Genomic DNA, 26625 nt, shown 5'->3' on the forward strand with positions numbered 1-26625 from the left:
CTTCATCTACCACAACTGAGGCTTCCACAACATCTTCCCCACCTGAGGCAAATTCAGCTATCACAGATGAACCCACTACAACATCTGCTGTTGATTCAACCACTGATCTCACTACGACTACTTCACCTATATCTGACGACACAACTACACCTCTCCTAACAACTACCACAAAGGAAACCTCTACAACACCCTCACTGACTTCATCTACTACAACTGAGGCTACCACAACATCTTCCCCATCTGAGGCAACTTCAGCTTCAGCTATCAAAAATGAACCCACTACAACATCTGCTGTTGTTTCAACCACTGGTCTCACGACAACTACTTCACCTATACCTGACGACACAATTACATCTCTCCTAACAACTACCACAAAGTTAACCTCTACAACACCCTCACTGACTTCATCTACTACAACTGAGGCTTCCACAACATCTTCCCCATCTGAGGCAAATTCAGCTATCACAGATGAACCCACTACAACATCTGCTGTTGCTTCAACCACTAGTCTCACCACAACTACTTCAACTACACCTCTGGACACAACTACACCTCTCCTAACAACTACCACAAAGGAAACCTCTACAACACCCTCACTGACTTCATCTACTACAACTGAGGCTACCACAACATCTTCCCCATCTGAGGCAACTTCAGCTTCAGCTATCAAAAATGAACCCACTACAACATCTGCTGTTGTTTCAGCCACTGGTCTCACGACAACTACTTCACCTATACCTGACGACACAATTACATCTCTCCTAACAACTACGACAAAGGAAACATCTACAACAACCTCACTGACATCAACTGCTACAACTGAAGCTTCCACATCAGAAGCAACTTCAACTTCACCTATCACAAATGAACCCACTACAACATCTGCTGTTGTTTCAACCACTAGTCTCACCACAACTACTTCAACTACACCTCTGGACACAACTACACCTCTCCTAACAACTACCACAAAGGAAACCTCTACAACACCCTCACTGACTTCATCTACCACAACTGAGGCTTCCACAACATCTTCCCCACCTGAGGCAAATTCAGCTATCACAGATGAACCCACTACAACATCTGCTGTTGATTCAACCACTGATCTCACTACGACTACTTCACCTATATCTGACGACACAACTACACCTCTCCTAACAACTACCACAAAGGAAACCTCTACAACACCCTCACTGACTTCATCTACTACAACTGAGGCTACCACAACATCTTCCCCATCTGAGGCAACTTCAGCTTCAGCTATCAAAAATGAACCCACTACAACATCTGCTGTTGTTTCAACCACTGGTCTCACGACAACTACTTCACCTATACCTGACGACACAATTACATCTCTCCTAACAACTACCACAAAGTTAACCTCTACAACACCCTCACTGACTTCATCTACTACAACTGAGGCTTCCACAACATCTTCCCCATCTGAGGCAAATTCAGCTATCACAGATGAACCCACTACAACATCTGCTGTTGTTTCAACCACTAGTCTCACCACAACTACTTCAACTACACCTCTGGACACAACTACACCTCTCCTAACAACTACCACAAAGGAAACCTCTACAACACCCTCACTGACTTCATCTACTACAACTGAGGCTACCACAACATCTTCCCCATCTGAGGCAACTTCAGCTTCAGCTATCAAAAATGAACCCACTACAACATCTGCTGTTGTTTCAACCACTGGTCTCACGACAACTACTTCACCTATACCTGACGACACAATTACATCTCTCCTAACAACTACGACAAAGGAAACATCTACAACAACCTCACTGACATCAACTGCTACAACTGAAGCTTCCACATCAGAAGCAACTTCAACTTCACCTATCACAAATGAACCCACTACAACATCTGCTGTTGTTTCAACCACTAGTCTCACCACAACTACTTCAACTACACCTCTGGACACAACTACACCTCTCCTAACAACTACCACAAAGGAAACCTCTACAACACCCTCACTGACTTCATCTACTACAACTGAGGCTACCACAACAGCCTCCCCATCTGAGGCAACTTCAGCTATCACAGATGAACCTACTACAACATCTGCTGTTGTTTCAACCACTAGTCTCACCACAACTACTTCAACTACACCTGGGGACACAACTACACCTCTCCTAAAAACTACCACAAAGTTAATCTCTACAACACCCTCACTGACTTCAACTACAACAAATGAGTCTTCCACACCATCATCCCCATCTGAGGCAACTTCAGCTATCACAGATGAACGCACTACAACATCTGCTGTTGTTTCAACCACTGGTCTCACTACAACAACTTTGTCTATACCTGACGACACAATTACATCTCTCCTAACAACTACGACAAAGGAAATATCCCCAACACCCGCACTGACATCAACTGCTACAACTGAAGCTTCCACATCAGAAGCAACTTCAACTTCACCTATCACAAATGAACCCACTACAACATCTGCTGTTTTTTCAACCACTAGCCTCACCACAACTACTTCAACTACACCTGAGGACACAACTACACCTCTCCTAACAACCACCACAAAGGAAACCTCTACAACACCCTCACTGACTTCAACTACTACAACTGAGGCTACCACAACATCTTCTCCATCTGAGGCAACTTCAGCTTCAGCTATCAAAAATGAACCCACTACAACGTCTCTGCTTCTTTCAACCACTGGTCTCACTACAACGACTTCAACTACACCTGAGGACACAATTACACCTCCCCTAACAACTACTGCAAAGGAAACAGCTGCAGCACCCTCACTGACATCAACCGCTACAACTGAAGCTTCCACATCAGAAGGAACCTCTACTTCAGCTATCACAAATGAACCCACTACAACGTCTGCTATTATTTCATCCACTAGTCTCACTACAACTACTTCATCTATACCTGAGAACAAACCTACATCTCTCCTAACAACTACCACAAAGGAAACAACACTTTCGTCCATAGCATTTCCCTCTACATTTAGCCTAACTTCACGTCCCACTACCACAACTGCACATATAGCTTCATCTCTGTCTGCATCAACAGTATCTCCAATTACTATATCTCCAGTATCTACAATATTGACGACATCTCCAGCTGCAACAGCTGTTATTACAGCTGCTACTGAACCAATTATATTAGAGCCACTTACCACAGTACTCACCACAACTCCAGCTCCAACAAGGGCCACAACTGAAACTACCACTACAACAACCACAACATTAGCTCCCACTACAATTACCATACCTACCACCACAACTCGAAAAACAACCACTACAACTACCACAACCACCACTACAACTACAACTACCACAACCACCACTACAACTACCACAACAACCACTACAACTACACGTCCTGTCCCATTTGTATTTATTCAAGTTGTCCTTCTAGTTCCTTATATTCCTGCATTAGAAGACAACCAGTCACCCGAATTCCAACAATTAGAGGCCAGAGTTGTGGCAGTGGTACGTAAATATTTCACTTTGTTTAAGTTGTGCTGTCACTGTATATTAGCTAGAAAAGTACGATAGTTTAGTCAACTTGACTTACCTACCTGTCATCTGATAATTATGTTGACATCATTGGCAGATTCCTTCAGGAACTATTTTTTATTCGTTTGTTAATTTATTGTAACCTCAATGTCATAGTTTCTGCTTCTTAGAGATTCATCTGTTCCAGTGTGCAACCCCCCAAAACACATACAAAATAAGTTCTGAAATTTATTATAATTAATTAATTATTTTCTTAATCATTGATCAGCTTTCCTTAATACCTTTACTAAAACTGCTGATTCTTCTCATCTTACTACACAGTGTGACGCAATTTACAGAACACGATATGGGACTCTGTTCATCCGTACTATTGTGATAGCATTTAGGTAAGAATTTCTTGCATTTAAACAGTTTTTTCTTTTCAATGTAATGTAATGTAATGTAAGCCTTGAACTAAAAAAAATTAATAACATGTTTGTATATTTGCCAGATCAATTGATAAGTAATCAGATTTGATCAAATGTCATGAATAAAGTGCAGACATTTTTAAGGACTGTATATTCAATGGAGAAATCTTACATTACAACAATCCAACATCTTGATTTGTTTAATACCATAGAGTAGTTTGTCTGTTGCTTGAATTAATGTTGATTGCTTATTCAGCACATTGGCAATAACGAGTCTTCCATTTCCACACAAAGAAAAACTCAAATTGATTATTGTAACTTGTAATTTCTAAGCAGTATATTTGTGAGCTACTGTTGCATGATGAAACATTGAGTATCGCAGAGAAATCATTACACAGTTACAGCTTTACAGAGAACCAGCATTGTGCTTTCATTATAGCAGTGATAACATACAAAATTACAAATTGATTTTGCTTTTGACAATGACTACCTTTCAAGAGCCCGACTGTATGTAGTGTATTTCCTGAATATTTTCAGTGACTTAAATCCATCTAATATATTTGGGGTGTTTATGTTTGAGGTAAATCCAAGCATAATGTTTTGATAGTTGTTATAATGCATTTCAAAATTAGGAAATTGAATGCCATATGTTACATGAGGCAGAATTTTTGGTTCTACCTAACCAGAAACAAATTAAGTTTTATTATGCTTGTGCTCTCATAATGTAATGTGTCAAACCCAGAGAACACTGGTAAAAATTAGTTTGCTTTTGTCAATTGGTTTTTGCAAAGATCAGGGGCATGCATCCATTAAGTGGCATATTTTCATATTCCATATCAATCCTGCCGAGGTATTAAATGTTTCCCTTTTTCTTTTTCAGACCTGTGTTAAGGTCCAGAATGGGAGGAACAGATGTAGAAGTGCAACTGGTTTTCAATGAGACCAGTTCAGAACCACAGCCCAGCAATGAAGATGTGGTACAGACCTTGGTGTCAGCAGTGTCCAATACCACCATGATGAATGAATTCAATCTTACCATAGATGCCAGTTCCATCAGGGTGATAAGTAAGTTTCCTTATGCTAAGGGCTCTCTGAATGTTTGTGTATATGTTATATAGGCTCTTGTTTTCTGTCTTAAAGTTATTATATTACACAGTTAAACATTAAATTAAATTACAGTTAATCATTATTTGCTGACAAATTTCAGCAGAGAAAGCTATGCAATATGTATTTTTTCTTTTATATGTTTTGCTCCTAGGTAGTCAGGGTTATGCATAAATATGGGGCTTTCTGTACTTACACTTACTTATTGTGTTTGTGTGTGTGCATTCTTTATTGATCATTGCTCAGCTGTGTTCTCACCCTGTGTTCTCACCCTGAAGTCAACACTTCAACAGCAAATCTCACAACAGCTGCAGCAGCAGCCAGCACTACAGCTGTCATCACAACCTCCACCGTTAAACCTGCGACTGCAGCCCCAACCACAACCCCCGCAACCTCCACAACCTCCACAGCCGCCCCAACCTCTATTGTGCAGATAGAGTTTACTTCAAGGGAAACGTTTGTGCCTGAACTCTCAAATCAAAGCTCAGAGGCTTTCAAAGCCAGATCAAAACTCACCAAAGAAGGGGTAGGTCTCTCTTAAAGATGTTCTTCTCTTTCCTCTGTTAAGAGGAGGGCAGGGGTGCATTTCCAATAAACTGATGCACTGTATGTTACTCTTCTGTTATTGGCTGTTTGTGCCATTGTCCAGGACAAAGGACAACTTGTAATATAAATGGCATAGCTATGAATCAATTCTAATGAATCAAAAAAGAGAACCCAATTAAACAAATGAGCCAAAAAATATTATACTTTGTCATTTATTTATTGAGGAAAATGATCCAATATTACATATCTGTGAGTAGCAAAAGTATGTGAACCTTTGCTTTCAGTATCTGTTGTGACCCCCCTGTGCAGCAATAACTGCAACTAAACGTTTCCGGTTATTGATGATCAGTCCTACACATTGGCTTGGAGGAATTTCAGCCCATTCCTCCATACAGAACAGCTTCAACTCTGGCACCAACAATTGTTGTTCAGTGTCTTCCTGATGGTGGACTCATGAACAGAATCTTTGTTGGTTGACCACTCCTGGGGAGGGTAACAATGGTCCTGAATTTCCTCCATTTGTACACAATCTGTCTGACTGTGGATTGGTGGAGTCCAAACTCTTTAGGGATGGTTTTGTAACCTTTTCCAGCCTGATGAGCATCAACAACTCTTTTTCTGAGGGCCTCAGATATCTCCTTTGTCCATGCCATGCTACACTTCCACAAACATATGTTGTGAAGATCAGACTGATAGATCCCTATTCTTTAAATAAAACAGGACGCCCACTCACACCTGATTGTCATCTAATTGATTGAAAACACATGACTCTGATGTCACCTTCAAATTAACTGCTAATCCTAGAGGTTCACATACTTTTGCCACTCACAGATATGTAATATTGGATCATTTTCCCCAAAAAATAAATGACAAAGTTTAATATTTTTGTCTCATTTGCTTAATTGGGTTCTCTTTATCTACATCTGATGATGTTTTAGGTCATATTTATACAGAAATATAGAAAATTCTGAAGGGTTCACAAACTTTCAAGCACCACTGTCAGTGCCAGAGGAATAAGCACAAAACCAACAACACCCTTGATTAATTGCAGTGAATTGCTAAGTAAGGTCTGATTCTTCTATTTAACATTGCCTTTATGTAGTGGATACAGTACTTACAATCCTGAGTTTGTAAATTTGTCTAGTTCTCAGTTTTGGATTGTATGTATATCATGTATTTTGTAATATCAGATTAAGAATTTATCTAATCACTTCATCATTATGTCAATGTATTAATTGTGTGTATTATTTGTTGTGTACAGCATTCTCATAATGTTGTTTACAAAAAATATGTTACACATATGGTATATTTACACATCGGCAATTATGAAAGGATGGCTTGCAAGTAGTATGCACCTGATGATCATTAAAACCAAAATCTTTCTTTGCAGATTGAACCAATTTACTCAAGTGCCTTCAGTAACTTCATTCGTCTGATTGTGCAAAGTTTCAGGTAAACTCTTTCATTTGTTTGCCGTGAACATGATTGCATTAGTTCACTTACATTTCCCATTGGGAAGGGGGGGGGGGGTGCTGTAAAAGACCAAGCAGTTATGTTCATGAACTTGCAGAGTATTGTTCAATGTCATGTCATTCCAGTACTTCACGCCTTTGTCTGTCCGTGTCTAGGCAAGGGTCAATCATCACACAGGCAGATCTGGCCTTCAACTCCACAGTGGCCCTACCCAGCAATGACCAAATAGTCAGCGTTCTGAGGAATGCTGTCGTCAACTCACAAATCCCTTTTGACATCGACCCCAACTCCATTAAAGTCACATGTGAGTTTTTTTATCACTGGTGATGTGATTACCATTGTCGGCAACTTCTTCTTATTTGATATGGCAGAAAGCATCATATTACATCATGATTCATTTGCATAACATCATTGCACGTACAGGTAACAGTCACTTCAGATGTTACTGCATTAACATATAAATACCATGATTCCTCCTTGCACTTATCAGTCTTTTCTCTAATGTGAGAGCTAGGGGTGACCCATGAGGTAGAGCTGCCCATAACAAGTAGTGACACTCCCTGCTGGCTTCTGGGAATCAGTTCAGAGCAGGATAGAGAGGTCCATTGATCCCTGTACCATCGTGATGGGCAAATAGTGGACACTGATTATTAGATATATACATTAATATAATATGGCGATTAATGTATCTGTGAAGTGCCAGCCTTAAAGTGATGTCTGCATCTGAAATTATTCTGTAATGATTGGTACTAATGCAGTGTAAGGGAGACACATTAGGGCCTAGCCCCACACAAGGAGTTTGAGTTTATGGTCCACCAGGAATGGATGCTTTGGCACAGCTAAACCATGTCAAATCATACTTTTGGTCACAAACAGCTATAAGAACAAATATATGCCAGAGGCTTACTCATCTTTAGGTATAGACTGACTTGCTGAAAAGGCAACAACGCTTTGCTCTAAGCCTCTCATCAGAAGCAATAAACTTTCCAAAATTGCCCCATTGAAATAGTCCTGACGGGATTAGCATTGTATTAGTTTCAAATGTTTTCTCCTACTCTTGGATTTTTAAAAAGCCGTTTTTCTCCCACCCCATGCACAGCTGCAGCCCCCAGTGGCGTCTCCAGTTTGACCAGTGTGCTCACAGCCTCCAGTCTGGCCGTGATGTCATTGCTGCTCTCCAGCTGCTGGTAGACTCAGCTGCATTGACTCACCAGGAGGCCACAGGACAGCGCCATGGAACAAGAGAATGAATAGGAGTGACTGCAAGCAGATTTCAATTATTTTACAAAGCACTTCCAACATCAAAGAAATGTATAGCTTAGGGAATATAGATACATGATCAAATAGTTACATTCTTCGACTTTGTATCTACGAGATAATACTACAGATGCTGTCGGCACACTTATGCAGTCTGGACGCTCAACTAAGTTCTAGAAAAAGCTCTAGAAAAATGTGCACATGATAACAATTTAGATGTACACCAAAGCAAGCTGGTTACAATCTAGTCTGAATGGGATGAGCGTGACAAGGTCTTTTCAGAAGGCAGTAGATATTGTGTCCAATGCGGGTTCATAATCAAAGCTTACTTTAATTAATTAAATTATTTGTCATTTTTCATGCTAATTATTATAGTCATTACCAGTTTTGATGTTGTTGATATTGATATTGAAAATTCTATTTAAGGATCTGACATTTTCTGTTATACTTTTGCTGCACTAATAACTTCCACTGAATACGTACTACAGCACAATTTCCATAATTTCTTTGCTTATAATATTATTTAGATAATCTAGATAATCTATTCTTGCACTTTATTCATTCTGTTAAACCTACTTTAAGAGCCAGTGCTCTACTAAAGTATACACATACAAGTATTCAAGCATCTTTGTATTATATTTGCAATATTGTCTGTGTATTTAACAGACTCTTCATGAAGTACTTCAACATATCAACACAAAAGGAGGACGCTGTATAAAAAAAATGTGTGTTAAAAGAACACATAATTTCTTTGTCGCCCATGAATAAAATATAAGGCTGCAATTTAAGTATGAACTGTGTCATTAATTGAACTTGGCCCTTGATGGATCAGTTTACCATAAAAAATCAACATTTCAACCTCCTGTGCACCTGTATTGCCTGACTTCCTTCATTGCCAAACAGCCTTTAAACAACTGATTCTACATGAAACTGCGTTTTTGTTTATTACAGGTATAATGCAGATGTACCCATGATCCTTCTTCAGTCAGTCATAAACTCCTTTGTCATACTCCCCCCCCCCCCCCCCCCCCCCCCAAATGACCAGTTAAGTGTTGTTATAATTTGTCCAGTTTTATGCTCTTAAATTACATAGAGTAACAAGTCACTAGCTTGCTGTTAATAGGGAATAATACATCAGAAAAAGAATCCAATTGTGATTAGTTTGTAGGTAATTTGAGGGTAAACCCAGATGGCGATGTATTGAAGAGATGCATGGTGTTTGTTTATGAACATACTATAGCAAATAGCATTGTTGCTAAATAATGAGATAAGATACATGCTTATGCCCTCTATCAAGCCAAATGTATTTGCAGTGGATCTCTGCAATTTGTGATAACAAATGTATGGCAGCTTCACTGTTTTTTCCCTTATTTTAATTGCTTACCTGATTTTGTGGTTTTTAATGTCAAAATATTCTGTTCAGTAACTATTTCAGATCAGTTGAATTATTGCTTTTACTTAATGAACCAAAGAAGCATTTAACCTTAAATGTACATCTTTAATTGCATACATATACATATACATATGCATGTTATATTATACAAAGGCACAAATTTATTTTTTTTGTGCCTGTGTATAATATCAGGCACAAACTCAATGTGTGTGATTATAAATCTGTTGAGTATTTAGAGCATTTTTTGTTGGTGTTCCTAGAAGCTCGTGATACACTATACTAAGTAACAAAGTACCAAGGCAAACCCTCCTGTGTTGTCCACAACTGAACACTAGGTGGTTCTCCTTACACATGGTTTGTTCTGAAGAATGCTTTCATTAACATTACATACCAGCTCTCACATTCTAACTAACCAGCTCTTATTCTAACAGGACAAATTTATTTATTGTTTTTTAGGGATGAGGAGTATAATGAGTTCAGGGACTGAAGGCTCATATAAAGACTTATTTATCTTAACTGATCAACATCAATCTCACAGGCAGCAAAAGACTTCACATTTTTTCAATTAGCAGTAAGACTTCATGGTATAATTGGTATTCCATTGTAATGATAGCTGTTTGTGCGTATTAATAATAGAAAACATGTAATTATATACCTATTATTTCTAAACATCCATTTAAAAGTCATCATCCATGTATTGTAATCCAATGGGGTGCACTTTGAAAAAAAAACATAGTATTCACAGATATTTACATTAATATATGTTCTTCCTTCTGGAACTAATATATTATACATAAGATTTACCTATTCTTAACTCTTAACAGAAGAAGTTTTGATCCCCTATAATTTGGGGTTAAACGTCTATGGAAAATGACGCAAATGTCTACATGGAAAACGAGAGTCTTTTCTGGTGTCAGTTGTGCAAGATCTGGTTTTTGCATTCTCTACCCCGTTATGTTTAAATTTTGTGTCCGATGGCTGACGGAGGCCCTGGGTTTTGTATCAGAGTGTTGCTTGTGTGTGCCTGAACACAAGGTTTCCATTACCATTCTGGTCCCCATGCCAGACCTCAAGCCTGCTGTCTCCACACAGGCTCCACCCAGCACTGCCACAGTCTTCCCAGAAAAGAGCAGCACCCAATTAAACGCTTTAATTAAATTCATCAAAGCACACAATGCTGACGAGACAGAGACATATCTTGCAAAACAAATTTGAGCGCTCCTCATCTATTTTTTAAACATGTCACCATTACGGCCAGGATCAACAGCACGGAAAGCTCTAGAGGACAGCAACATATTGTTCTGTAAATGTGATGTAAATGTAAACATCAGGATGGATTTTATATTTAAGGCTCTATACCGAACTGTCATAATTACAGTTTTTGCACTGCATGTTTGTTCCAGATCGCATCAAATCAATTATGACCTCTCCATGAATCAATTCAGTGCAACAGTCAGTCAATCTATAGGTCATGATAAAAAAGCAATTTGGCTGCAATTTGTTATTCATATAAATCAATGTGAATAGGGCTGATTAATGTATTTTCACAGAGTGTACAAAGTAACATGCCCTTTTATCTACAAGTGAATACCTAAAAATTTAATTCTGTTACTTGAAATTGAACAGATCTTTCTTTTGGTTCATTGGGAGGCAATTGTACACGTTCTTAGAGGGTTTGCCACAGTACAGTATTTGCACTACAAAATATATTTACCATAATGTAGCAATAATGTCCACTGTGATTTTCAGATTATTGGAGAGCCAAGTGATTTTGTTGATAGCCAGCCAGCAGATGTCAGTACAGATAGAACTTTTTCTTCACTGTGCAGGATCTCAGCTGCAGCTCCACTGTGGATGTAGACATGTCCATCGTTCACTGTGCAACGAAGATAGGTGGAGCTAACACTAATACCTAGCAAAGTAAGATACACAATATATAAGAAACTAGTTGTAAAGAAATTGGCCAGTGAGCACCCTACTGTTACACTGTACAGCTATCTGTTTCAGTTTGCTTTGGCCCAAACATGAATTGAAGTACCAGATTAGTGTGACACTCCTGATGGGAATGAGGTTGTGATCTAGATGGCTCTCCTGTATAAATATAAGCAGGGAGCTTTAGCTGCTTGATCAATAGCAATGATTGAGGGAAATAATTTATCCAGGAAACTTCTCATAGCAGATGAGCTGTGTTTCATTTCTGTTATAAAACAGTAAATGAAGTAAAGCCTTGTCTGCAGCTGACTGGAATAAAAACATTTACATTGTGCAAGTCATGATGTCATGAGAGAACAACCTTGACTCCAAAGTTACAGTCAAAAGTCACATTGGTTGTACCCTAGTATTCATGGAACAAGATTGTCTCATGAAAGAAAATGAAAGGAGTAGGCTGAGACAAGCAAGTGAGCATCGCATTTTGCCAAATCCAACAGACGCATACTGAAGTGAAAACTAATGATCAATAATCAGTGTACAAAATTGTGTAAATGTGTAAATTTATCCATTTACAATTCCAAAAGCTGGTCATTGCTAACACAGGCTGTACTTGCTGTAGCAGAGCTCAGTATGTACATGAGTCCGGAATAGGTGATGGTGTTTATGACAATGACTAGAGTCTATGCAAGGCCAATGTGACCGCAAATCTTGAAATATTCTCATCTGTACTTACGCTGGACGATTGGTAAAGTTGTATGTATTAACTCTTCCTGAAACCAAACAATTTGGATAAGCTGTGAATTATGTTCATTCATGGATGAAACATGATGATTTCTGTTGCTTGCCTTTGGCATCTTCTCTTCCTGGTTTGCTTAGTAATCAACTGTATCTTGAGTGACTGCATATGATCAAGGTGAGGATTGTTCAGGCAACAGAAGTAAGGCCTTATTTTAATTAAAGCAGCCACAGGGTTAAGTAGTGATCTAGCTCACTGAGAAGTTCAGTAACATGTTCATGCACCCTTTCCAACTGTAAAGGATTAGATAATGTTATTTATTTCACTCTATACCTGAGATACTCATGATGAGTATATCCATGTTGATCCTGATCTCTATACAATGGTGCCCTCTAAATATATTGACATTACATAGGCTAAATAGTAGTTTTCAATCAATACCTGGGCTAAGGAACTAACTCATTTCAATTTTTCAAATACCTTTCAAATTTGTCCTGCAAAGAATCAATATAAAAGAAGTATGCCCCTGAATAAAACAAAAGTTAATTGAAAATGTAATCTGGATTTTGTTCAGACTAATATGAAGGAAAGAACTTCAATGCAATTAAAATGTTTTGCCCGCATACTTTCTCATTAGTTATATTGAATTTAAGCAGTTAAAAATGCATTCATATTATCATATAAATGAATCATGTTCTCCATAATCAATATAAATGAATCAATTACAAATTACAAATTGACTTCTTGCCACTTTTAAACATAATTGGGAGATTCCTGGCAGGCAAGATATTGTATATTCACCTAGGCCCAGATCTAATTTCAATGCCCATTGATCCTAACTTTCAGTTACAACTTTCTGTGAGTATTACAATTTGACGCCTTCATGTTGCTCAGAAATGTCAATAATTGGCAAAGTCATAATATAAGAAAAGTATGTTTATTTATTATATATTTTTATTTAAAGTAAAGGATAAAGTGTTAGATTAAGTCAAGGCCTTAGACTCAGGACCATATTTACAACATTTATGCGGTGGTATAAAATATCCTTTCCTGGGATGAGACTTGCCTAAAGGCAAGGAGTAGAAATCAGATTGGCAGAACAAAGGATTTTGCAGGTTTGTTCTCAATAATTTGGAGAACAACTCGTGACAGGCTTTGTCTGTTAATTGTTCTTTATTGAAAGTTAATAGGGGTAGGCCAGGTTTCTTCTTTTGCGCTGGCAGCACACAAACCTCACAGATGAAGAAATATAAGAAATGTCACCCATCTCAGGCGAGCACTTCTATGTAGGGTACCCCCCACTAAAAGCATTGAACCTGTACACTGCAGAGCCAGGGGGAGAAACAAAGACATCATGTTATCCACTAAAGGCAGATCGGAATCCCAGCTCGCACCACCTGCTCTTGCGTGTTTCAGGAGCAATATGGGGTGGTAACGCTCCCTTCTAGGACTCAACGCAACAAAAATACTACCACTCCTTCAGACTGTAGGCAGGGGGATAAGACTCTGTGCCAAGGAAAGGGTTTGTACAGTGAAGACGAGAAAGATGAAAACTTATACTTGAGCTGAGGCTTTGATCCACTTTCAAATTACAGGCAATGAACGAAGTAAATTCTATAACCATCTTGGGGGGACCCGGCAGCACTTTGATAATACAGAAGAGAAAAATGCTATTTTTACTAAGGTAGTCTATCCAAACTTGCCTCAGTGATGCTTCATCCCTAACTCTGAGTAAGGAATTTAAGCATGTGTAGCAGCTTTAGATCAGAATGTCAGAATTTCCCTATTTCACCTTTCAAGTTTTTTGAGGTAAGAAATCAAGAATTTACACAATAGGTATATTTTTGAAAGTATTATTGATCAATCCACCCATTCATTTGTAGAATAAAAATGCTACAAAGTATGCTATATTTGTCAAAAAAGGAACACTAGAAGACTCTGAACAAAGGTTTTTATCTGTCCACCTTGATTAGATTCCTAATAGCAGTTCATCCTTACCAGCTAAAAAAATTAATTTGCTTGTTTCTTAATGTTTGCTATTTTTAGTATCTGATTATTTTGTCAGTAATTTCTATTGGAAACATGCATTGCTTGCATCAAGGATCAGGTGATTAGGTTGAGTAATTCAGATATTTCCAATCAATATAAACTTTTCCATGATGTACAAGTGGCCTAATGTATGAATGCCTGTGTAATGCATGTGTTTTTTATATAGTGTACAAAATTGCTTCCTTAAAAATTGATTCCTTCAATATATTCCTTCAATATATATCAGTGTACTGTATACAGCAGTATATTTTTCAAAATTGCTTTGAATGATCCCACAGCTGGAAGTTTCTAGTATTTGTTATATTTGATTCATTATCGTGTACATATAATGTACATTTCATCACTTGTATATGTGTTTTAAGTCAAATTAAGGTCTTAAATTGAAATATAGTAGATCAAGCGTAATATGTCTACTGTCTTCCTTAATTTGTCTTTGAGATAAGTGTCCTGGTTCATTTTCTTGGTGATGCAATAGCTTTGCAGTTTTTTTTTTTGTGTGTTGCTACACTGGCACCGTAACAGCAGCTCAGCACAGTCTTCATGTCTAACCCAAGGGGCCCCTGGGCACTCTTGATAGGTTTTCTTATGCAAGTCTGGAGCTGCACAGGTGATTAAATATGACAACAGCACACAAAACATCTTTTGCCCCCTTCGAGTCTTTAGGGGTGAAATGGCAACCATTCAGCACCTGACAGATTTCTAGACACAGCAAATGCCAGCTAAGAAATAAGAGATGTATTCAATTTCAGTACTAATGCTCAAAACATTGTTTTTTTTTTGTTGTTGTTACAATTCCAAATGGTTCTCAATTTACTCACAAATCAGTGATCAAACACTAAATCTGTATTAATTTGCATATTTTCAGAAGAATTGATATAATATTCCACACTGTTTCCTTTTCAATCCAGTCTTAAAAATATGTGTTATTCAAATAACTGTTTCTTACATTTATGCAAAATCAGTACACTATTCTTCTGATTTTTATTTTGTTTTAACTTTTTAACAAGTATTAAGATGACATTACAGGATATGTGTAACATACTGATATTATTAGTGTATGATGAGATGAGTGTGTATTTCCTGCTGATAGGAGTTTGTCTTTCACTTGTCCATATCATTGCTGCACACATTAGTAACTGATAGATTTTGTAACTACTGTAAGCAAGAGCAAAGGTGATGTAATGGGCTGTAATGAGCTGAGTTAAAATGTTATCAATGAAAAGGTCAACGGCTCTTTTGTGGGAAAAAAATCTTTACATGAAGGAACATTCATTGTGGGGTGACAAATAGTACATCTACATTAAACACATTTTCACAGTTATGGCACTTATGAACACAGCAAGATCCCAAAACATTAATTCAATATAGACAGCATACTATTAGAATTTCCTTTAAAATAGCTGCATTAAAAAGGTAATTGATTTATATCCTACAAAAACACTATTAGGTTTTGCTTCAAAAATTTCACAAAAGTTTATAGTTTAAGTACAATTTGTTTTAAATGCATCAAACTAGATTTGATCGTTGAAGTTGGGATCATTTAGAATGACTGGCAACACCTCCATGAATAAAACAAATATTTTGCCTCTACTGCTACCAGATACTTCTTTTATTTTTTTGAATATGGCTTACCCATTAGCACTGTCTATGAACAAGATACATTGTGAGAGGTTTCCCTGCTGGCACTGCCAAGTAACCTGGACTCTGAGAGGATGAAGGGGAAAAACTCATGGTCCTCTGTGGCCCACCACAGAGTTTGGATACTATCAGGAAATCTTGGTTGGAACTGAGTAACTGGTGTCTTAGCTTGGAGCCAGACATGCTGGTAAAATCCAGCTGAAGAACCCCCAGTGTCCTGAGGGGGTTCAGATGTTCTAGCTCTGACATTACCTTCTGATTACTCTGAATTCCAGGGGCATTTTGTTCATAGAGCTTTTCTTCTCCATCCAAGCCGGGGGGATTCAGAGCTGTCTCTTATAAAAATAGTCAGTGTTGCCCTTTGTTCAGCTCCAAGGGTCATTTTGAATTATTTTTCGAGCTCAATGTCCTATATTGTTTTTTTCTTCCTTTTTTCCTAATATGTTTTAAGTCATGAAAGGCAACAATTGTATTTGTAGAGAGGAGGATAATTTAACACAAATAAAATGTTAAGTTAGTACATCTGTTTTTGTTGTCACCTTTGAGATTTAAAATAATACATCCAGTACATTTTCACTTCTGCAAATAAATTTTCAGAAGCATAATACAGCTGGAGGAGTACTTATCTGAATATTCTGAATATTAATAATATTATCTGAATATTAATCTGAATATTCCTTCAGTCAGTTGTTTCCAAAAGACAGTACCCTCTGTGCCTGCCTCAGTAAGCAAAGAGAGGGCTATTTCCATAGTGAAAATGCCAGCATGCTTTACATAGTAGAGCCTGATTTACTGCCCTGGAAACCATTTTACATTATATTCGTTTCTGGGAAGCCATTGCCATTTCTGAAAGTCAAGTCATCTCTGTAATCAAGTCCAGACGTCTTGTGATAGGACTCACTTCTCTCCTCCTCTCTTTCAGGATTTTCTGCAAGCTTTCAGCCTCTTGTTCTGGGAACCTCAACTCATTAGATTAAAGGCAACGGGCAAAGCAAAGTTTACAGAGAGGTGCTTTTTAAACTGTCTGGAAGAATGCTGCCTCTTGAGGTGTGGCAAAGTGGAGGTGCCCAGTGATGGCTGGAACACCTTGATTGCTGGTGCACTACCATGGAGGAAGTAACACCTAATATTTCACATTATGTGACTGGGCATTAAGGAAGCACTCCAGCCATACTGCCCAAGACCCAGCAAGCTGACTCCACAGTCGCCTGTCAGAAGAAATGAAAAAAAAAAAAAGCTTCAGGCAGGATGAAACAGGCAGACATTGGGACAGGAGATGGAGTAGGACTGGAGGCCAAAGAGACCTGTGGAGGGTGTAAAGTTTATTTCAGGGTGCCTAATTTTCAGACACCACCAATAATAAAAGAACTGGAACTATGGAGAACATGTGGGCGGGATTTTAGTTAGGGGGATTATATTTGCTTTATTTTGGCATCTTGCTTCAAACAAAATGGCTTTAAAGCTGTACAAGAATTCAAACAGGTTCTAACAGAAACCCTTAGAAAAAATACCGAAGCAACTGTGTGCAAGGTGATCCTTGTTTTTTCTCCTCTTATACCTAATATATCTTGAATCACATTAAATCAGTACATTGACAAGTTTGCAATCTTAAGTAATCAAAAAAAGAATCAAACATATTATCTTTCAAAATTACAGGTAATAACCTGTAGTTATTCAAGAAAAATAAATTGTGAAAACAGACCTTTGTTGTTTGGCTGGACGTTCTCAATCAAAACTGAGAAATTAATATCAGCAATTAAATTGACTAGATTGTGTTTCCAAACTGAATACAACTCATTGACCTGTACCATGTCAGGCTTTTCATTATTACAGCATGGCTGGTTGTGCCTGTGGTAAGGATACTGTTGACAGGACAAGTAACTTCTAAAGGGCATTATTATTATTGAAATATTTAAAATGAGATAATATGGACATAACATAGAGAATATTACAGTTCATTAACATAACTCTTTAACAGTTTATTATTAAATTGTAACATGACATTGACATTATTCTGTGTCATATGGCCAATCTTTTTTTTCCTGTTTCATATATTACAACTATGTTTTGAATCTGATAAGTTGTGGATATCATTTTCCAAATTACTGAAAGTAAAAAAAAAAAAACGAGTGACCTTTTGTTTCTTTTTTAGTCGTTCTACAAGCAATTTATTGACGTATTTATTAATTTATTCATGATAATTAATCAATACATTTACGTGCCTTAATCCTAGGTAGCTCATGTCTGTCTCCACAGATGAGAACAAACAGTATTGTTCTGCGTCTTGCAGCTTGGGCCTTTTTTCTCTTGTCCAATTCAGAAGTCTACTTGCCCTTTGAAGTTGCCCAAACTGGCTCAGGATCCTGGTGTCTCGCCACTTCTCCACACACTGAAAAGGGGTGTAACACCTGCTCCAGGCCCGTCCTCCAAGAAGTCTGTTGCAGGTGGCGAGATGTTTTTCAGGTATAATAGCTTCTTGTGGTCCACACCTAACGACAATACAGTAAGTAACCCCAAGAATTCATCATGCTCTTTTTATGTTATGACATCGACCTGAAAAAGGAAGCGCAGCACATGAAAGGCACACGTGACCAGTTACCCAAATTTACTCCTCTTTTGCAATGCTAATGCTAACATACTTTATCATGTGGTAGAATGTGATAATGTAATGACTTACTTTACTATTGAAATTTTTTCAAAGTAGTTTCAAAGTAGTTTTCAAAGTAGTTGGAAAGTCAAAGCCCAACAGATGCAATAAACAATAAGCAGTAACCACTTCATAAAATATTTGCAGTATCATAACGATTCCATGTCAGAGGGACTTCATCAAGCTTTTTATTGATACTGCACGAATGAGGAAATGGAAATGTTTCCCATAATGGGCACATTGTGTGTGTGTGTGCATGTTGCTGGGGGCTGGGAGACTTTATGAAATTCATGGATCTATCACTCCTCATATGGTCCCACCACCCACACCAATAAAGCTATTGATAAATCTGATAATAAAAGCCATTAGCTATAGACTACTGAAGCATTTATAATGCAGCTAACAAAAAAGCAGACCAACAGTTCCTAGTAGTTGGTGTGAGTGATTCTGCATAGTATCAAAAAGACAGTGAGTGGAAAGCTATGAAATCTGAGAATGGTCTCCGTAGTGTATCCCTTTTGTATACACAACCAGGGCAAATGGTTGATTACAGTCACCCAGTAAAGTCCAGTCGATATATGTGACACAGGTTCAAATGAAAATGTGGGCCACACCACCCCTTCGTCACATCCTCAGTCACATTCCTTATGCCAGTTCCTTGTTCCTTCAGATGAGCTTATGTCCACCTGTTCAAAACAGGCATTTCCTGTGGCACCACAGAGACTGCCACATGGGGGAAAAAACATATCCCCTGACATGGAGCAGTGGCGTTTATAAAGTGTTTATGGGTCCAGGTCATGACTGGGCACTCAGAATATGTGACTCATGACCTCAGTGGACAATACCAAAAACAGCTCTGCCATCAGACTCAGTTCTTTGTTGAAGGCTTTTATGAGCTGTGTTTTTATTCTGGAGGCAGAATTGGGTAGTGCTACCAAACACAAGAATGGACTTTCACTCACTTCCATGTCTTGCACATATTAATAAAATGCAAAAATCCAATGTTCTGCAAGCCTGGAATGTGAAACCCACATCCTAGAGGATAGTTTTGAAAAATGAACCCACTCATTTTATGAAATTACTGGCAATTAAGTGAATGTTTGGATAACACTTGAATCCCTTTGAACTCCTTTCTTTTTGTCAGTGTAATCCATGCATAGTATACACTATTTCTAAATGGTAATTTAAAATGAAAATAATACAATATTGTGCTCAAGTAAAAAAGTTGGGAAGCCATATCATTGTGACAATTCTTACTTGATATAATATATTTGATTCTTCAAATCTGAAATGATTAAAATAGAAATGTTTGTTTTGGCTATTTGGGCACATTTTTTACTTGCGTGCTGATTGCTGAATATTCAGAAAGTAAAGCTTTTATTTCACATGATCTGTTTTATACACATTGCACTAATAGCACTTTCTAATGAGTAATGGTTAGATATTAACCAGAACAATACTGATATGCAAGTCGGTGTGAACTTGTCAGATCCAATATTGATCAATGATATCATATGATAGATGTCATCTTGTTTTGGATCAATTTCTTTTTTAAAAAAAAAAAAAAGGAGTATTGGTGTTAATATGAATTCCACATTTACATTTACATTTATTTATTTGGCAGATGCTTTTATCCAAAGCAACTTACAAGTGGGGTACAATACAACGCAGGAAACAACCACACTGCATGACCAGGTTTGGCCAAGCAAGATACAAACTAGCAGGTAAAGCTAACAAGTGCATTAAACCATTGGATGACATTTTTTTTATATATCATTTTATTTTATAGTTTAGTAGGAGAAAGAAGTTCTGACAGATGTTCTGAAACTGAAATGTTATCAGTCACTTATGAACAAGGGGATAATTTACAAGAGGCAGAGAATGGGAGTTCTTCTTTTGGTTATTTAAGTAATGATACTTCTTCGACGCACCAGAAAATGATTGTATCACGTGTGACAATGTTTCTTCCTGTTTTTGTTACAGAACATAAAGTAAAAGTGGAAATGTGAGGACTTTTCAATTTTAAGAAATGAATCGTGTGAAAGGAGTCATCCAAGAAGAAGAATTATTTGTGGTATGCAATGTAGCAATACTAAGACAGTGCTAATAAATGATAAGTAAATCCTGTTCAGTTTCTTGGTATGCATAATTAATTCGATACTGAGAGCTATTTGCTCAAACGTAATTTTAAAAACCTCATGCTGTGAGACATACACAAAATGCAGTTCAGTCTCCAAACTGCTAAAGTATTCATTGTAGGCAAATTCACCGCACACAGATAACTCCTGGTTACTGATAATGAATTTTAATTAGAAAGGCGAATATTTTCACAAAAACACAAATAACCCACTGCTGCATGATCTTATACATTTGTATTAATATTCAGTTGTGCATAGCTTAAACAATAGACAGCAAAGGGTACAGTAAGCATCTCTTTTCAGAAAGAACAGAATGTGTTTATGTCAGAAGAAACACATACACAAACACTTTTCCCATATTGTCACCAGATTGGGGGATGAGGAATCTCTTAATCCCAAAGCTGTTAACCAGAAAGCTTGTTTTGTTTAGTTTTTTAAAGAATTTCTTTTATCCTATCATTTCTAGAGGTTGGAAAATGAAAAAGCGACTTTATTCCCACTGCAAAAAAAGCATATTTTTTTATTGTTGTGCCTCTGGAGCTGAAATAAGTCATACTAAGCTCTCCTCCTTCACTAAAATAGCAGATTTATGACTGTTCTCTTTTGCATCATTTTGGTGAACAAAGCCTCACATGCATCAAAGGTTTACTGGAACTGTAAATTTTATGATTATTAACAAAGTGTGTTCTAGCTGTGTGTCAATATGAGTGAACCACACTTGCCTCAGGGATTTCTCTTACAACTAACATGAAAGGGCATTATCAGTCTGACAGCAGTGTGATGTGGCTCATCTCAGTTTTCACCCACATTTCTTCTATCATGGATCCATCAACACTCCATCACAATTAAATGCCAACAGCTTTGGACAACAAACAGTATAGGCCCTTAATATTTTTATCATGATTTTTGTGTTGCTAGGCATGCCCAGTAATTAGTCCAAGATCCTCCTTAAAATGATTTGGATAAACAAATGTCAGACATGTTTTTCATCATTTTTCACATTCTCACCAAAAAACATGTTCTCTCTTCTCTCATAATTATCAGTACCTTCATCATTGTAATGTAAATTGTCTTGCAAATTGCAAAAGACTGCTGACCACATACGTATGAGCATCCTGAGAGCAAAGGGAATATCACAGACCTGCCAGCACTCTGGGAATGACTCTTTTATTCTTACAGAATGGAACTGCTTTGTTGTCTCTGGTACTGATAGAACCCAGTGTTTACATTGCAAGCAGAGGTTTTCATACAGGTTTTTAATAATGTGACTACTTCTCTGTATTATTAACATGCAAAGCAACCTTGCATGCTGCAGGAAAAATTAGGGAACAGTTTCTATAACAGGCAAAGCTAGTGTCTCCTCAATCAAAATCTTCAGTGCATCGCAACACAAAGCCCTCCCTACCTCAATTACTATATGGTTTGTAGAAAGCAGTCAAACAAGCATTTTTTGTTGAAAACCGTGTGTCAGAAACAGTCATACAAATTGCATTTTTCCAATGGCTGCCATTAAAAGTGTTTACTGGGAGACATTATGGGCTCTTATTCCAACGATAGCTGAAAATTTCTAATTACAGCCTTGTATCTTTTAAGGTTTTCTGAAAGCTCCATGTGAGCTTATTCCAATTTCCAGCTACAAAGAAAATAGTCTGAAAACACATTCTATTCTGTAGCTTTCAATACTCTGTAAAGCCCTATTTTTACATGATATCATGAGCAGTGAATATGTAAACAGATGATCACCACAAACAATCTTTGACGTGTTACAGCTGTAGGTTAATGTTATTGGTCTCTACATGCATCATAATCAGCTAGGTTTGGGACAGCTGAATTTGGCATTCTGGTGAGGACATTTCTCAAGCACAAGCAGTCAGTCACAGTGCAAAAAAAAAACGACAGTGTGAGTTTGCAGACTTCAGGAAAAATAACTGCTCTGGAGCTATGAGTGTAGACCCCCAAGTATGACAAATAAGCCTTTGGGGAAAAAATGTAACATTTCATACACTTTGTTTTTCTTATATATATTATGTGTATTGTGTTAAAATATATTATGTGTATTGTTAGTGTGTGGGGAGTATTCTTCTACATATAGTTCTAGTAAATCTAAATCACAGACGAGGTACTAATAATAACATTGTGAACACAAGAGAAACTAAAACTGAAAATATGGTCTGACAAATGTGACAGTGAGCAAGGAAACCAGATGTCTGAAGTTGTTAAAATCAGTTTTCAGGCTCAGATTGAACTCATCTACTGTATACTGCACAAGCCACACCAACCCATACACTGAAAACAGTTTCCTATCAAAACAGAGGTCACATTATGGATCATTTCAATTATAACGGGATGTTCAATTAGCTTATTCATTTACCATTAGAAATAATTTCCTGAGAAAGACAGCACAAAAAGCGAATAACTCCTGCATCCAGCACATATGACTTTCCTATACACTTTCATCAAGCAACAGTATTAATCAATGTTTCAATTAAGGATGGCCTTTTTAGAGATTTTAATAAGAAGACACCTCCGGTCTGATTAAAAATGCTTTGAGAGCTTTTGACTGACTTTACATTTGAAAAATATGGACCTTTGATTCTGTGTCCCCTTAATAGCTTCATTCTGGTAACTCCAAGGCACAGAGAAAGTAATTTGAATGGTTTCAGCAACATGGAAAATTTGCAACATGTTTTGACCTAGATTTTTGCATTTTGAACAGTTTTCAGAGATTCTGTTCCTAAATTCTGCCAAGTCAGTGCCTGCGAAGATAATGTTTGAGAAGTTTCCTTGCCTCTGCCCTACACAAAGGAATACAGACAGTTTAAAGTTGGAAGATAAATAGTAGTACAGAATATTCAATTAAAATACATCCATGTGGTATGAGGACATGGGTGCTTCCCAGACTTGATTAGCTCCTAAATTGTTTCAGCTCCCTAAGAATGAGTTTTCTTTCCTGCGACCTCTCACCTTTACAAGCTGTACTGAAGCTTTGAAAGCCTGCATTTTGATGACACAGCGCAGTCCCCAAGTGCCATACATGCAGTCATGTACGCAGTCGACAAAAATGACAACAGTGGCAAGATTTCCATTTCCTGGTCAGGAACGCTAGCACTTTTATCAATGTGGGTAAGCATTTTGGAGTGTGGGTGTGAATATTCAGCATGTGTTTCATGTATTTTTGTCAGAAAACAGTAGGCATTTTTGTCATTTCAGTTGTAGTAGCTGACAGCCGATTCTCTAGCCCACTTGCCACATGCTCTGCTCTCTGGTATCTTAGATGTAGCTGTGTGTATTCTGTATGCTTTCAGCAGTTTATTATATTATACAATATTTGTTTTCTGCCCCCAAAAAAACAAAAAAACCCTAGGTGGTGGTCTGATCCTCAAAATGAAATTGTTTGCTTTTCATAAGAATCACTCTGTGCATTACTTGTTTGAAACTACTTTTCATCACATTTACATGGTTTGCTCAATCTTGCCACCTCCCTGGTTAGCTGCAAGATCTAAAAGGTTGTGTAGTAATTGTGTATCTGTATCTTGTTGTACATCTGTATCCTCACAAGTGCAGCAAGAAAACTGCAGTACCCATAGTGCTGTGTTTCATACTGGACACTGAGAGAGATTTTTCAGTGTACACAGTGCAGTATTGTTTAATAACATGCACAGTTTACTCTAAGTGGACTAAGTGGAGAAATCAACCTTGCGGTTTTTGTGACTTTATTGAGAAAGAAGGCCATGTCTTGCATATCTCTCTTCTTGTTACATTGTAAAGATAAGGTTTGTTCCTCTACATCAGGACCAATTTTCAACATGCAGTGAGGCTAGTAATACAGTAGATAGGCACGAAAACGGTATGTCATACTTTGTTGGTTTAGCATTCCTTCACAGACACAGACTCAGGAGTGTTAGTACTTCAAGATACTAGTCAAAAACCAAAGCCAGGCATCTGCCAAGAGTTTGACAAGCAGAGACAAACAGTGTCATCTACTCACAGGAATTGTACTCCTGCAGGGTCTTGGCAAGACTAGTGGTTGGCGCTGAATCCTGTAGACAGTGACACCACATGAACCATATGAGCCCTTTGCTTTCTCAACTTGAGAAGAGGAGCCAGCCAAGACTGACACTGTCTCTTTCTGAGATAGACATGATTTGTGCACAGTGGAAGCACTACAAAGCAACCTATCAGGTTTGATTGGGGTGTGTATATCTAAAACCTGGCATTATGACCAATCAGTATACAGTTTTCAAGGCCTTTGAAAAAGCATCAATTATTTATGCTTTACTTTGCCCCACAGTGATATCTTGATGATGAATATATCCCAGCTTGCCTTGGTAATGAGACCACAGCCTTAATCTCTGAACTGATCTGAAGGGCCTATGTTTTTAGTATATATGCATTTTTTGCTTATCTACTATGTAAGTAAATGAGAAGTACGCAATGAGTAGTAGGACTTGAATGCAGTGAAAACACCACACTTAAACAAGGATAATGGAGAAATCCAGTGCTAAAACTAAAACAAGAATATACTCTGAGTAGCAGGGGTTGAATGTGTGGTTAAAGAAGTCCCACAGCAAAGAGACAAGCCTGTAAAGGTCCTGGGTATTCATTACACAGGCCTTTCCAGAGCTGTGTTTGTTGTTCCATTTGTTCATCTATATAGCTAAACTGTTTCAGATGTTGAGCTGTGAAACCTGTTTGGATGTCTGTAGTAGGTGTCCTCATCTGGATACCAGTCTGCCAGCTAACATCAGCCTTTCGGGCAAAAAACAGAAACAAATCAGAGGCTAACAAATTCCGGTTACGGCGTTAATGAGTTTGAGCAGCAGGGTGGGACGTCCCTTAGTTCGATGACCTTTGAGCAGGAGGACCTCAAAATGCAAAAAGCTATGCAGTCTACCTCACCTGTCAATCTGGCCATATCATTGTTTTTATCACTCAATATTATTTTCCCAAATATTAGCATGCGTTTTGCCTTAAAACACACCCCTCAAAATTGTCCTGTTTACGTCAATAGCCAGTCATTGCTCCCTCACAAAATCAATATAAATGTTTTGTTTAGTGTTCAATTCCAGTCAACCTCACACTCACATTGATTTTCTCTCAAGGCCATTAGTCATCAAATCAAATTGGATATGATTATTTTAAATTCCCACAAAGTATACAAATACACTTCAGCTGATGTCTTAGCTGTGGTTTCAAGCACATTGAAATAGTATCATATTTTACATCGTTTAATTTCTGTACCAAGAATTTTTTGCCATTTCATTGATGAAGTATTTCAAAATGAGAAAACCCACATGGGTTTACATGTGTTTAGTTGAGCTGTGTTGGTCAGCCTAATGTTAAAGTTTGTCCTCTGTCTGCAGGTTATTTTCATTTTCTCTCATCATTTCCACTGTTCTAACCACTGCTTCACATTTGTGAAAATACAAATAGCAAATCAACATATCTTTGGTCCTGACCGTTTTGAAGTTCAAGCTCCTATTTGTGGTTGTTACTTCCTGAGTTCCAGGATGCTTTGAAATCTGAGAAGGCAGGGTCTCGGGGGAAAGGGGGAGGGGTCTGCCCGGGTGGTCTGCAGCTCTGTCTCACCTGCCTCTCCCCCTACACACACCTTACAGCTTCAGGACTACCCAGGACTACCCTTGGTCTACCCACAGAGCTTCACCCTGTTCCCAATCCTACGCGCTACAGTGCTCTAGCCACTGCAACGCTGGCATTTTTAACTAGACACATTCATTCTCTTTTACCTAAATTTACAAAACGTTTTACATCCTTTTTAAGAAATATAAGTCATTTGCCAAT

General features: G+C 37.8%; 2 protein-coding genes across 2 annotated transcripts in view; both read left to right on the top strand.

Annotated features, from left to right (window-relative positions):
• The window catches only part of LOC118795616 (mucin-2-like), a 27548-nt gene extending 22747 nt beyond the window's left edge, over positions 1-4801 (top strand). Inside the window, exons 4-5 of the mRNA XM_036554240.1 lie at positions 246-3363; positions 4791-4801. Of these exons, the coding sequence (XP_036410133.1) occupies positions 246-3363; positions 4791-4801 (3129 nt within the window). The remainder of the gene's footprint in view (positions 1-245; positions 3364-4790) is intronic.
• Positions 4792-8254, top strand: LOC118773041 (protein DSE2-like). Its single transcript, XM_036521788.1, has 5 exons — positions 4792-4975; positions 5293-5540; positions 6951-7012; positions 7189-7337; positions 8133-8254. The coding sequence occupies exons 1-5, from the start codon at positions 4810-4812 to the stop codon at positions 8222-8224; spliced, it is 717 nt and encodes a 238-aa protein (XP_036377681.1). The 5' UTR covers positions 4792-4809; the 3' UTR covers positions 8225-8254.
• Positions 8255-26625: the final 18371 nt, after the last annotated feature.

Source organism: Megalops cyprinoides, chromosome 2, assembly GCF_013368585.1.
Source record: "Megalops cyprinoides isolate fMegCyp1 chromosome 2, fMegCyp1.pri, whole genome shotgun sequence".
NCBI lineage: Eukaryota > Metazoa > Chordata > Actinopteri > Elopiformes > Megalopidae > Megalops > Megalops cyprinoides.